At 35.1% G+C, this 14750-nt stretch overlaps 1 protein-coding gene across 9 annotated transcripts in view; it reads left to right on the top strand.

Moving 5' to 3' along the window:
* The window catches only part of BTRC (beta-transducin repeat containing E3 ubiquitin protein ligase), a 271763-nt gene that overhangs the window by 177140 nt on the left and 79873 nt on the right, over positions 1–14750 (top strand). For 8 of the 9 annotated variants that reach the window (XR_005027378.2, XM_036898777.2, XM_057506234.1 and 5 more), the window contains one exon: positions 14429–14518. Coding sequence is in view for 8 of the 9 variants with exons in the window: in XM_036898777.2 (XP_036754672.1) it covers positions 14429–14518 (90 nt within the window). In the remaining variant the exon portion in view is untranslated. The remainder of the gene's footprint in view (positions 1–14428; positions 14519–14750) is intronic. The other variant, XM_057506235.1, reaches the window with a different exon arrangement.

Below are 14750 nucleotides of genomic sequence, written 5' to 3' on the forward strand. Positions count from 1 at the left end.
AACATGCAACTTCTTCTTTGCTTCACATTGGTGCTAATAGGATCTGTCAGCCCTGTCTTTCTCTGTAATTGAGTAAATTGTGACCTCTGTCTAATCCTTCCCCCATCCCCCATTCCCTTTGTGTATATGTCCACTTACCATCCTGAGAACGTGGGCAGCGATAAATAAAGCATTGAGTAGAGCTCTCCCAACTCTTTGAAAGCAGCATGATGCCAGCCATCTAGTTATATTTCTTTAAGTGTTTACGTTTTTCTCTATTCTTTCTCTCATGTAGCTGGAACCCTGGGGATGCAAAGCCATGAGAGAGGCCAAGAAGCTAACAAAGTAGCTGTCTCCCTTGTTAGCTTGTTCCTTTATTCTTTAAAAACAAGATAAAAACCATCTGGCTCAGGGCATTACATTTTCCTCCCCCATGCACCTCTATAGACGGAGACTTCACCTGCAGTGAGGGTTTACATTGATTATGGAGGGCGCAGTAATTCAAGCTTCCATCCTCTTCAAGGATACTTTGCAGTCCTTAAAGGTGCTGACCCACTGAGTTAAACTGTCAAGGGAGGATAAAAAAGTATCTTCATCACAGGAGGTAACAGCTGCCAGGTTTTCAACACCTTGCATGCTGCTGGAAAAATGTCACAATTGTCAGCTGAAAGAAAAATGACTGGGTTGTTATCTTCTGTTAATGACTGGGCCTTATAAAGGGAACTACATAAGCCTTTTAGAAGGAATAAGTAGCTATTTTCCTTGCATATCATTCCCTGCCTCCACCCCTCCGCAATTCCTATGTTCTAAACATTACCTTGAAGTAGATCCACAAAAAACAGCTATGCAGAACTTCAACTTAAAACATCTCAATACAAGCATGGAGGTCTGATTGGCATAGCTCCTTTATACAGTTGGATGAGTAGGAGGAAAAAGAACACCACTGACACAGAAAATGACATTATAGTGTATTAACAAAACAACAAGATCATTCATAAGCCAGTGAACTGGGAGAAAACATACTGTATTCCTGCTCTTTGGAGGACAATTTATTTTCAGGCAGGATCCAGATGGGTAAATACCACGACATTTCTTTTTTCAAGAGAGCCACTTCTTTTCTTCCTTACAATAAACTCACTAAATTTACATCCTTTAATAGCTCTATAATGTTTGTATATGATGGCATTCCCTTCTTTCTGATTTGATTGATGAGGGGAAAGAGTTTAATGAAGTCCCTGATATCATGCAGGCCCGGTTTTGTTTTGTTTTGTTTTATTTTCCTATTTGTTTTAGGCTAGTCATTTTAATTGTACTGAGTAATTAGAAGGTACACACAGCCAGGGGAGCTTTGTTCTGATAATTGCTCAAGAAAACCCATTCCCTATCTGCTGTTGTTTTGTGCTAAGACATTTCTCCCCCTAGTGGCAATAGTAAGCACATTGACTTGGCAGTAGGCAAGGTGTAATTGTAGAATGACAAACTATGCTTAAGGGACTATCTTGTAAATACTTTAGTTTGGGGTTTGGCATTATTTCATTATATATGTGTGTTTTCTCCCCTATGAAACCTCCTAACCTCCTTTTTTTTTCTTCTTCCTATAGTGCTTTGGGCTTTGGATAGAAAAAAATTGCATGAGATGTTTATTAAAAAAAAAATGCATCCTGGGTAATGTTTTGCAGCTTGACTTAATTTTAGTCATCTATTTTAATTACCTATTTATAAAAATGCTTTTGCATTTGTAGGCATTATTTAATACTTTGGAAGAAGCACCTCATTTGAAATAAATAAATAAATTGTGTGTATTTTAAATAGTCCATGAAAAAGACCTTTCAGGTAATTAATGTAGGTCTCTTAAGTAAGACAAAAGTGATCTTTCCAAGTCTGATGAAGTGATTTGTTTATTTAACTTCCCACTTCAGCTGAATCCTTCAGAGTCTAATCACTTTTTAAAAAAAAACATGGTTTGGCAATTTGTGTCTAGCTATACAAACCCTTCTTCAAAAGAAGCAATTTAGTAACCAGCTTCTTAAAATTACTTTGAGGAAGGAAAACTGTATAGAGGGTTGGTGTTTTGTTTTATTTTTATTTCAGTGTAATCATTCTTTGATAAATTGTGTAATCACTGACTTAGTAGAAAAATTATTATTGAACTCCTGGGTTGCAATGACCATAAAAAGTATATTTTCATATTGAGATATTGTGAATAAATTATAAAGGAAGCAGTTTATATGCTGGTCCAAGTCCATATGGGCCCAATTCATGTTGTGTTGAGTACTTAATCTGGATGTACTACTGAAAAAAAAAAAGAAAATGGAGGAAAAAAGGCCTATTGTGCCCAGTTGTATGAATCCTTAAAAGTCTGCCTTAAGAGCAACATGGAATGAGATCAGGCACCACTTTGCACTTATTGAACGAGATTTGGTAGCATTGATGGAGCATTTTTAAAGGCCAGTTTCAACATCCCTAGATGTTGTTTTGTAGTTTTGCTTTTTCTATCCATATCTTGCTGGGGACTTGATTTGATGTCACCAGTATATCTGAAGGTCCCTGTCTTTTTGTTCCCTGCCCCACCAATCACTAGCCATTTTCATTATACTATATCTTGTTTTGCTATAGGGCTGCTGAACAGATTTCTTAAGCAACTTTTTGCAAGGTTAAAAGAATGCAGCGTGGTAACAAGTTTGTGTCATTTTAAATATATACCTTCTAGTAAATAAGAAGTCTGGCAATCAATCCCTTTTAGTGTGTTATATGTTTTACCTGACAACTAAACCTTCTATTGATTAGCCATTACTTTGTTAGATAATCCTATGTCATTGCATCCATTGTAAAAAATTAAACTCTTTAAAATGTTTTACCCTAGCAGCAGTGTGCAAATTGAAAACTTGTTCAGAATTACAGCCTGCTTTCACAAAGAAGGTAGTTTTCAGCAAGGCATCTTACTGGTTTATGCTTATGTGCTTTATATGCAATATAAAAAAGTATTAAAGTACTCCAATGCAAAACTCTCTACCTCTGGTTCAAGTGAAGCTATGTTTTCAAATGTTGCATGGGGACAGAGCCTATCTTGCCTGTGGCTGTTATACTCAGTAGTTTAACTTTAGCCTGGAAGGAGTCTTACATAGTAAAATACTGAATTTTTTAGCTTTATTTATTCCACAGTGAGCTAAAGACTGTGACAAGTTTTAGTTCACTGATCTATATGGGAGATGAACAAAATTATATACCCATTTTACAGAGGGAATATCTAGGAAATAAAAATGAAGCCTTACTCTAGAAACTCCTGCAGGTTTAGAACAGTTTTCCTGAATCTATCTAATGTTCCCCCATGTGTGTTATATTCTTTTTTGCGGGGGGAAAGGAATTTTTGGAGAAAAACAAATTAGTTTTCTATCTGCCATGACTTTTTTCCCCAGAAAAATAGCATAATATTTTTATTAATTAACTGGACCAACCTCTAGTATTTTTTGCCCCAAAATGCCAACTGCACACTTTTATGTTTTCATTGAAATAAAAATCCATACAGTGAATTATATAGATATTAATTGTATGTCAATGAATTTTTGATAAGTCTGTTCACCTGCGTAACCACCATCTTCATCAAGCTGTAGAACATTTTCATTACCCAAGAATGTTCCCTTGATATCCTTCCCAGCCAATTTCCCCACCCCACAATGAATCAAACATTGATCAGCTTAGTGTCATAGATTAGTTTTGTCTTTCCTAGAATTACATGTAATAAGATCATACATTTTTGGGGTCTGAATTTCTTGCAGCAAAATGTTTATGAGATTCATTTATGCTGCTGTATATATCAGTTTATTCTCGTTGTATATTGCATTGAATAAATATACTACACTTTGTGTTCCATTCTTCTTTCAATGGACAACCGAGCAATTTCCATTTTTATAAATTAAGTTACTGTGAATATTCTTACATAAAGCTATTTTGGTTACCATGTATTGAAGACTTTTTCATGTACTTATTGGCTATTCAGATATTTTGTTTTGTAAAGCATGTTTAATGTTTTTTGCCACATAAAAAAATTGCATTGTCTGTCTTAATGAGTTGTAGAACTCAACTATATTGAGTTCTAGATACCAGTCCTTTGTCAGATATGTGCTCTGAATATTTTCTCACAGTCTGTGTCTTACCTGCTTATTCATGGTGTGTTTAATGAGAATTTTCTAAATTTTGAATGAAGTCCAGTCTATCAGTCTTTACCCCATGGTTGTGAAGATACTCTTCTGTATTTTCTTCTAGAAGCTTTATTAAGTTTTAGTCCTTAACCTTTAAGTCTGTGATTGATCTCAAATTAATTTTTATGTGTGCTGTGAAGTAGAGTTGGGGTTCATTTTTTCCCACACCCTTGTATTTGGTTGTTTAATCTTGAAAAGACTTCTGTTTCCCCCATTGAATTACATGGGTACCTTTGTTAAAAAACAATTGGCTATGCAAGGTAGTCTATTTCTGAACCTCCTGGTGAAGAGACTGCTACTGGATGCAGATTAAGGGCTAACAGCAGCTGAGGCACTGACCAATCCCTACTTGAAGTCCCTGCACAACATAGAGGATGAGCTCAGGGTCCTTTATCTTTCTGGAGGTGTTTATCCTTGCACCAAATATTACACTGTCTTGATCATTGTATCTTTGATGTGAAGTCAGATAGTGTGAGTCCTCCATATTTTTATTTTTAATAATGTTTTAGCTATTCTAGACATTTTGCATTTCTATATAAGTTTAACTATCAACTTGGCAATTTCTATTAAAAAGAAGCCTGTGGGGTTTTCATTTGTATTTTATTGAAACTATACATCCATTTGAATAGAATTAACTTCTCAGTAATATTAAGTCTTCCAATCTGTAAACATAGCATGTATCTCCGTTTGTCTTTTAAAAATTTTCTAAGCAATGTTTTTTAGTTTTCATTGTACATTTCTTGCACATAGTTTACTAGATTTATTCCTGAGTATTTAATGTTTTTCAATGCTATTGTAAATTTTTTTCACTTTCTAATTGTTTGTTGCTAGAATATATAAATACATTGATTTTTGACTATTGACTTCCCTATAATTTGTGAATAAAGACAATTTTATTTCTTCTTTTCCAACTTAATTGCCTTGTTTCTTTTTCTGGCTTTATTTGAATGGCTATGGCCTCCAATATAATGTTGAATAGATATGGTAAGAGGATATATTTGCCTTGTTTCTAATTTTAGGGGGATAATATTGTCTTTTACTTAATACTGTTAAGTAAATGTGTGATGTTAGTTGAAATATTTTTAGGTGACCCTTATGGGATTGAGGAAATTCCTTGTCATTCCTAGCTTAGTGTGAGGTTTTTTTAAAGCATGAATGAATGTTTAATTTTGTCAAACGTCCTCCCCCCCTTTATTCTGTTAATGTGGTGAATTAATTGACTTTATTAAGAATTTTTATGTCTGTGTTCATGAGGGATATTGGTCTGTAGCTTTCTTTCTAATGTCTTTGTCACATTTTGATGTTAGGGTTATGCTGTCATAAAATGAGTTGGGAAGTCTTCCCCTCCTCCTCCATTTTCTAAAAGTGTGTAATCCTGGTGTTACTTCTTCCTTAAAATTTAATAGAATTGACCAGTAAAACCATCTGGGCCAGAAGTTTTCTTTATTGGAAGACTTTTTTTTTACTTTAAATTTATATGGAATTAGGTTTTTTAAAACAGTTTCAATGTCTTTCATAGATACAGAGGTATTCAGATTTTCAGTTTCTTAATGTGTCAGTTTTGGTAATTTATGTCTTTTAAGAAATGTGTCCTATCTTATTCAACAGATTGTAAACCCTTAATATATTTTATTTTAATACTCATAGATTATTCCATATTGAGCTAATGAGAGTCCCTTTAGGGTGGCATCTGTGCCCCTCTAACATATCTCCAGCATTCCTTGAAAATTTCCAGGTTTATCTTGTATTTTCCCTGTCCAATCCTGAAATGAGCCATTTCTCCAGGGAGATGTAGTTCCTTTTAGTGCAAAGTGGTATTTAAAAGCCAACATTTAAACATTAATTTTTATTTTGCATCTGTATTTATATATTTTGAAAACCTTGAATTCACATTGATACCTCCAGAATTGTGATACCTCAGGGTTCTATTCCAGCACCACAAAGTTTGTTCTAGATTTCTCCCTTTTCATATTTGTAATTCTCTTTTCTAGTAGTAAGAAACCTGGTTTGAGATTTTTTTTCCCTTTCAGTACTTCAAAAATGTTGCTTACCTGTCTTTTAGTCTTCAGTTGTTTGTGGTGAAAAGTCTGACTTTATTTATATTGTTTTTCTCATGTATGTAGCATCCCTGCTTTCAAGGTTTTGTCTTTATTATTTAGTAGTTTGACTCTGTTAGGCTTGGTCTTGTTTTCTTTGTATTTAATTTCCCTGGGGTTTGCCTGTCTTAGATTAGTAAACCAGTGGTTTTCACCAAATTTGAGAAATACGTGGTCATTATTTTGTAGGGTTTGGTGCTCCATTCTTGCCTCCCTTCTGGGTCTTTAATTGCATATATGTTAAATCATTGAAAATTGTCTCACAGGTGACTGGTCTCCAATTATGCATATGTTAGGTTATTGAAAATTGTTCCATAATTGACTGAGGCTTTTTTTTCCTTTTATTCTCTCTATTCTTCAGTTTAGATCTTTCAATTGATCTGTCTTTAAATTCACTGACCTTTTTTTCTGCCATTTCCAATCTGCTTTAAGCCCATCCAGTAAAATTTTAATTTAAGTTAATGGGCTTTTCAATGCTAGAATTTCTAGTTCTCATTTTAGGTTTTCATTTTTCTGGTGAAAATTTCCATCCGTATACTCATTGTGACCATATCTTTCACTGAAGTTATTAAATGTATTTATTATAGCTTCTGTAGAGCCTTTGTGTACTGATTCCCACAATTTGATCATCGTAGGGTCATTTTCTATTGGTCCCTTTTATCTTGACTGTGGATCCTATTTATCTGCTTCTTCTCATACCTATTAGTTTTTTTTATTGTATAGTGGACATTATAAAATGATACACTGCAGAGACTATGGATAGTTTTATCTTCCATTGATTAACTTACTGGCTGATCAGTGTGGCTTTATAGAGTCTTATTTGACCTTTGTCACGGCAGGTGTGTTTTGGTTTTGCCCTTTATCCTAAGGCAGTCCCTTAGTCCTAAGACCTACTCTTTAGTCTCATTGTAGGGTCTTTTCAAGTTTTCAGTGCAAAGTTTGAGATGTTTATTAAACCCCTCTAAGTTAGTATGAGTCAAATCCAAAACACCATCTCCCCTTATGGACAGCAGCTGGAATCTCTGCTCAGATCTTTCAGTCTTCTAGCTTTTACTTTTCATTGGAATCCTTGGAGTCTCCCATCCATGTATGTAGCTTGGGAGTTAGCCATGGATTTGAGAAGAATTTATATAATAAATATTTTGATGTTTCCTCTCTCCCCATGGTTCTTTCTATTTTCTATAATTTCTCTTCTCAATTTCCAGCTGCTATGGAGTCCTGAACTCCATCCTCTGACATCTCAGGTCAATAGACTGTGTCATTCTAATTGAATTTTAGTCACTCTGCACCAAGTGGACTAGTGAGTACCCTTAGGGAAAAAAAGCACATAAACGTTGATGTCACCCAGTATGATTCTTCCCTTTCAAGGCTGCTCCCCACCATTGCCATGTACACACACACACACACACACACACACACCCCAGTTTCTGCCTGCTTTATATCAATCTCCAGTGCTTTTAAGTAGTTATCTTAAAATATTTTTTTCCATGGTTTATATTTATTATCTCAGGAGGATTGATCCAGTACAAGCATCTTTGCCCTTACTGGAGCCAGAACCCTTTGACTTAACATTTTATTTTATTCAGTATATACTGACTACTTCATAAATGTCTTTTAGAAACACAGTAAATTTCATGTTTAAAAAAATTTGTATTTTCTGTACATGAATAGTAAATATTTATGGTATTAGTAGTTGCAAAAGAAGTTATGAACCCTAAGCCCAGAATATACATGTACCAGTATGCCTATTCACTAATGTCAAATAATCCAATTTATTCTTTTAAAATGTTTTGAAATATTTCAATTTAAATGATACAAGAATAAAACAGTTAAGTGGATACATTTTTTAAAGTATAACTTGTTTAAATGAAAAACCAGTTTTATAATATTTTCTCCATTTTCATCTACCTATTTTCTTTCCAAAGAATGATAATTGACCAAAAATGAATTATTTAAAATATCTATGCATCAATGGCTGATAGAAATAAGTGAATAAATAAATAAATCAGGGGAGAAATCATAGCTCTTCCTTACAGAAAAATTCCAATTAATAAATGTAGTAGGAAAGAGAAATTTAAAAATCAACATTAAAACATCACAGTAGAGATTACCACAGGCTATGCTAAAATTAGAAGGTAAATGTTGAAGCAGAAACAATTATTTGTATAGTCTCAAATTATTTTCCCCAATTTATTTAGTAATTCCTAAAGGAAAAATAAGTTCACAATGGGGAATCTTGGCAGACATGACCCTAGGCAAGTGATCAAGGTTATATCACCAGTAATAATCAGCACACTTTCTGACTTGATGTACTGAGAAGGGTACATCATCTCTGTGTAATCCTTCCCAGTAATGTATAAACTCAACCTGATCATGAGAAAACATGAGGCAAACTCAAATTGAGGGACATTCTTTTGATTAATGAGTACTTTTTAGAAGTGTCAAGAGTAACGAAAGATAAACTGAGGAATTGTCACAGATTAGAGAAAACTAAGGAGACATGACAACTAAAAATGCACTGTAGGATCTTGGATTAGATTCTGAACAGAAAAAGGATATTAGCACATAAAGTGGTGAAACTCAAGTAAGTTCTTTGCTTTATGCTGTACTGAGTCAGTACCTTAGTTTTTTTTTTTTGTTTTTTTTTTGTTTTTTTTTAAATAATTATTTTTTATTGAAGGGTAGTTGACACACAGTATTACATTACATGAGTTTCAAGTGTACAACACAGTGGTAGAACATTTATATACATAATTCTAGGTTCCAGCTATCACCCTACCAGGCTGTTACAATATCTTGACTATATTCCTTATGCTATACATTACATCCCGGTTACTAATTTATTTTACCATTGGAAGTCTATCCTTCTTTTTTTTTTTTTTTTTTTTTTTTTTTTTGTGAGGGCATCTCTCATATTTATTGATCAAATGGTTGTTAACGACAATAAAATTCTGTATAGGGGAGTCAATGCTCAATGCACAATCATGCACAATCATTATTCCACCCCAAGCCTAATTTTCGTCAGTCTCCAATCTTCTGAGGCATAACAAACAAGTTTTTACATGTAGAACAAATTCTTACATAATGAATAAGTTACATAGTGAACAGTACAAGGGCAGTCATCACAGAAACTTTCGGTTTTGCTCATGCATTATGAACTCTAAACAGTCAGTTCAAATATGAATACTCATTTGGTTTTTATACTTGATTTATATGTGGATACCACATTTCTCTCTTTATTATTATTATTTTTAATAAAATGCTGAAGTGGTAGGTAGATACAAGATAAAGGTAGAAAACATAGTTTAGTGTTGTAAGAGAGCACATGTAGATGATCAGGTGTGTGCCTGTAGACTATGTGTTAATCCAAGCTAGACCAGGGCAATAAAACATCCACGTATGCAGAAGATTTCTCTCAGAACGGGGGGGTGAGGTTCTAAGCCTCACCTCTGTTGATCCCCAATTTCTCACCTGATGTCCCCCCTGCGACTGTGCCTGTCTTAGGTTGTTCCTCCCTTGAGGAATCTTACCCGTCTCTGGCTAACCAGTCATCTTCCGGGGCCATACAGGGAAATGTGAAGTTGGTAAGTGAGAGAGAAGCCTTATTGTTTGAAAAAGTTAGCTTTTTACTTCTTTGCATATTTATGCCCTGTGGCTTCTATGCCCAGCATTTGTCTTGAGGTATCTTTACCACTTGGAAGAATTATGATACTCGGTAAATTTGATATGAGGCACGAATTCTATTTAAGGGTTGTAATTAGGAAGGAAGAAGAAAAGCTATAGAAGTAGCAGGCAGAAGAAAACATGGGAAGATTGATTATTTCTTTGACAAATCTTGTAGAGTAACTTCAGCATATATAGGTTTTAAGCTACTACTTAAATTGCGCACACACATTAACATAATAGGAGTATAGTTACATAACCAAAGCATATCTGTAATTACCAGCCATCTGCAGTGAAACCAAGAAAACCAGTTAGGCACCTTAGGCATTTGTGAAAACTTATCTATGATATGGTGGATATTGTCCAACTGAACTTGAACAGTCTGAGAGAAATCAGACAAATTAAAACAACCCATTCCTGGGGACTGTTCACATGCCATATGTTCTTTTAACAGTAAATAGTCTGTAGTTGTAAGAGTTTGGAGCGCTACAATTTGCACTTCTCCAAATTCTTGGTTGAGTTCCAACAGTATAGATCCAGTCAAATTTGTTGTTTTACTGTATGCACAGGCCAGCTTAGATATCTCCTTCCTCATTCCCATGGCAAGTCCAGGAACTGGTGGGATGAGTGCATCTACAGCTGTAGCAGTGCGTGGATCTTTGTTGGGGTTTTTTGATGATCATCTTCTGGCATGAGTCTTCCAGAGAGTGCAGATGTTGGAAGTTCTTTTTCATATCGTATCTTAGTTCATTTTCGGGGTAGCACAATTAGGCTTTGATCCTCTGTATAAACACAAACAGACCCTTTGCCTACACTTTTATATGCCCTTTATACCCTTGTGTAGAACTCGTTGGAGGTTACCACACAGGAACTGCCCTCTTTTCTTTTTTTTTTTTGCTTTATTTTTGGTATCACTAATCTACACTTACATGACGAATATTATGTTTACTAGGCTCTCCCCTATACCAGGTCCCCCCTATAAACCCCTTTACAGTCACTGTCCATCAGCATAGCAAAATGTTGTAGAATCACTACTTGCCTTCTCTGTGTTGTACAGCCCTCCCTTTTCTCCTACCCCCCCATGCATGTTAATCTTAATACCCCCCTACTTCTCCCCCCCTTATCCCTCCCTACCCACCCATCCTCCCCAGTCCCTTTCCCTTTGGTACCTGTTAGTCCATTCTTGAGTTCTGTGATTCTGCTGCTGTTTTGTTCCTTCAGTTTTTCCTTTGTTCTTATATTCCACAGATAAGTGAAATCATTTGGTATTTCTCTTTCTCCGCTTGGCTTGTTTCACTGAGCATAATACCCTCCAGCTCCATCCATGTTGCTGCAAATGATTGGATTTGCCCTTTTCTTATGGCTGAGTAGTATTCCATTGTGTATATGTACCACATCTTCTTTATCCATTCATCTATTGATGGACATTTAGGTTGCTTCCAATTCTTGGCTATTGTAAATAGTGCTGCAATAAACATAGGGGTGCATCTGTCTTTCTCAAACTTGATTGCTGCGTTCTTAGGGTAAATTCCTAGGAGTGGAATTCCTGGGTCAAATGGTAAGTCTGTTTTGAGCATTTTGATGTACCTCCATACTGCTTTCCACAATGGTTGAACTAACTTACATTCCCACCAGCAGTGTAGGAGGGTTCCCCTTTCTCCACAGCCTCGCCAACATTTGTTGTTGTTTGTCTTTTGGATGGCAGCCATCCTTACTGGTGTGAGGTGATACCTCATTGTAGTTTTAATTTGCATTTCTCTGATAATTAGCGATGTGGAGCATCTTTTCATGTGTCTGTTGGCCATCTGTATTTCTTTTTTGGAGAACTGTCTGTTCAGTTCCTCTGCCCATTTTTTAATTGGGTTATTTGTTTTTTGTTTGTTGAGGCGTGAGAGCTCCTTGTATATTCTGGACGTCAAGCCTTTATCGGATGTGTCATTTTCAAATATATTCTCCCATACTGTAGGGATCCTTCTTGTTCTATTGATGGTGTCTTTTGCTGTACAGAAGCTTTTCAGCTTAATATAGTCCCACTTACTCATTTTTGCTGTTGTTTTCCTTGCCCGGGGAGATATGTTCAAGAAGAGGTCACTCATGTTTATGTCTAAGAGGTTTGTGCCTATGTTTTCTTCCAAGAGTTTAATGGTTTCATGGCTTACATTCAGGTCTTTGATCCATTTTGAGTTTACTTTTGTATATGGGGTTAGACAATGGTCCAGTTTCATTCTCCTACATGTAGCTGTCCAGTTTTGCCAGCACCATCTGTTGAAGAGACTGTCATTTCGCCATTGTATGTCCATGGCTCCTTTATCAAATATTAATTGACCATATATGTCTGGGTTAATATCTGGATTCTCTAGTCTGTTCCATTGGTCTGTGGCTCTGCTCTTGTGCCAGTACCAAATTGTCTTGATTACTATGGCTTTATAGTAGAGCTTGAAGTTGGGGAGTGAGATCCCCCCTACTTTATTCTTCTTTCTCAGGATTGCTTTGGCTATTCGGGGTCTTTTGTGTTTCCATATGAATTTTTGAATTATTTGTTCCAGTTCATTGAAGAATGTTGCTGGTAGTTTCATAGGGATTGCATCAAATCTGTATATTGCTTTGGGCAGGATGGCCATTTTGACGATATTAATTCTTCCTAGCCACGAGCATGGGATGAGTTTCCTTCTGTTAGTGTCCCCTTTAATTTCTCTTAAGAGTGACTTGTAGTTTTCAGAGTATAAGTCTTTCACTTCTTTGGTTAGGTTTATTCCTAGGTATTTTATTTTTTTTGATGCAATTGTGAATGGAGTTGTTTTCCTGATTTCTCTTTCTGTTGGTTCATTGTTAGTATATAGGAAAGCCACAGATTTCTGTGTGTTGATTTTGTATCCTGCAACTTTGCTGTATTCCGATATCAGTTCTAGTAGTTTTGGGGTGGAGAGTACCTTAGTTTTGATAAATATTCAAGATACTAACATAAGGGGAAGCAGGGGAAGGGTATACAAGCATTTATATCTGTTTGCAACTTCTGTAAATCTCAGATTTTTAAATGGATTCTTTCCTATTGTTGGTTATAAGAGATTACCTGTGTCTTAAGATTTTTCTCTTTAATTTCAATATGTATATTTATAAGTAGCTCTCTAAGAGTGTTCCTAGACCAGCACCATTAACATCAACTGCGGACTTGTTAAAAATGCACATTCTCAGCTCTGGGGGGTAAGACTAGCAAATCTGTGTTTTAACAACCCCTTCAAGATGATTCTGATGTATGTTAAAGTTTGACAACCAGGATGTGTACCATCAGTAAAAACAAGACTAAAAGGAAGTATTTTTATTTATATACTGGCCAGTTATTAATACTTTTTGCTTATCATAAAAGTATAGCTGGTATTTTTTTAAATTATAAAATACATGTGACATAATATTTATCATCTTAACCATTTTTAAAATACAGTCATTGGTATTAAATGCATTCACATTGTTGTGCAACTGTCATCACCATCCATTGTCATATCTCTTTTCATGTTGGAAAACTGAAACTCTATACCCATTGAACAATAACTTCTCATTTCCATCCTTCTAGCCCTGACAACCACCATTCTGTTTTCTGTTATTATGATGCTTTCCTACTCTAAGTATCTCATATAAGTGGAATCATTTAGTATTTATGTTTTTGTGACTGACTTATTTCACTGAGCATAATGTCAAGTTTCATCCATATTGTTGTAGGTGTCAACATTTCCTTCTCTAAGGCTGAATAGTATTCCATTGTATGGATATACTACATTTTACATATCCATTCTTCCATAAATGGACACGGATTGCTTCCACTTAGCTATTGTGAATAATGCTGCTATGAGCACGTATGTACAAATACCCTTAAAGACTCTGCTTTCCCTTCCTTTGGTTATATACCCAGAAATGGAATTGTTGGATCATATGGTAATTATATTTTTAATTTTTTGAGGAATCACAACCATACTGTTTAATATAGCAGCTGTATCTTTTTATATTCCTACTAACAATGCACTAGAGTTCCCGTTTCTCCACATCCTCGCCAATACTCATTGCTTTCTGGTTTTTTTTTAATAGTAACCATCCTAATGGGTGTAAGGTGGCATCTCATTATAGTTTTGATTTGCATTGCCCTAACGATTAGTAACATTGTGCATCTTTTCATGTGCTTGTTGACTATTTGTTCATCTTCTTTAGAGAAATGTCTGTTTAATTCCTTTGTCCACTTTTGGATAATGAACAGCCCTATTTTCCATTCATACAGTGAAGACACTACCACTCACATATTTATTCATGGGCACATCAGTGGTTTTTGTGGGTATCCACTTTCCTTTCTTCCTTCTGTCTGCCTTGTTCCACAGCTCCCATAAATGTGTAATTTACACATAGAATCTATTTGTGTGTTGATTTTGAGAAATAGGGAAGAATTTGAAAACTGCATATGACAGTATTTCAATTTTTTAATCTGTTTCCAAAAAATTGTTTTTATAGACTTACAACAGCTGTGCCAGACTCTGCTTAAATCAGGAAACAGTATGTCTATCAAGCACTGCTATGAAGACTGAAAATTGTGTGGCCAAAGTAAGTAATACTATTAATCAATATGTATTATACCATATCAGAACAATGCTCTATCTATAGACATCTTCACTCAGTATTGCTATTAAAGACTATTATAGGATTTTAACTTAAAAAAGAATACAGTAGGCATCATTTTATTCAAAGTAGATTAGAAGTTGGAGTTTCCAGCTCTTCAGTTACAGCAGAATATTTTGATTATGTATAATCACACTTTAGTCTGATTCACATTTGT

Source organism: Manis pentadactyla, chromosome 8 (genome assembly GCF_030020395.1).
Source record: "Manis pentadactyla isolate mManPen7 chromosome 8, mManPen7.hap1, whole genome shotgun sequence".
NCBI classification, from domain to species: Eukaryota; Metazoa; Chordata; class Mammalia; order Pholidota; family Manidae; genus Manis; species Manis pentadactyla.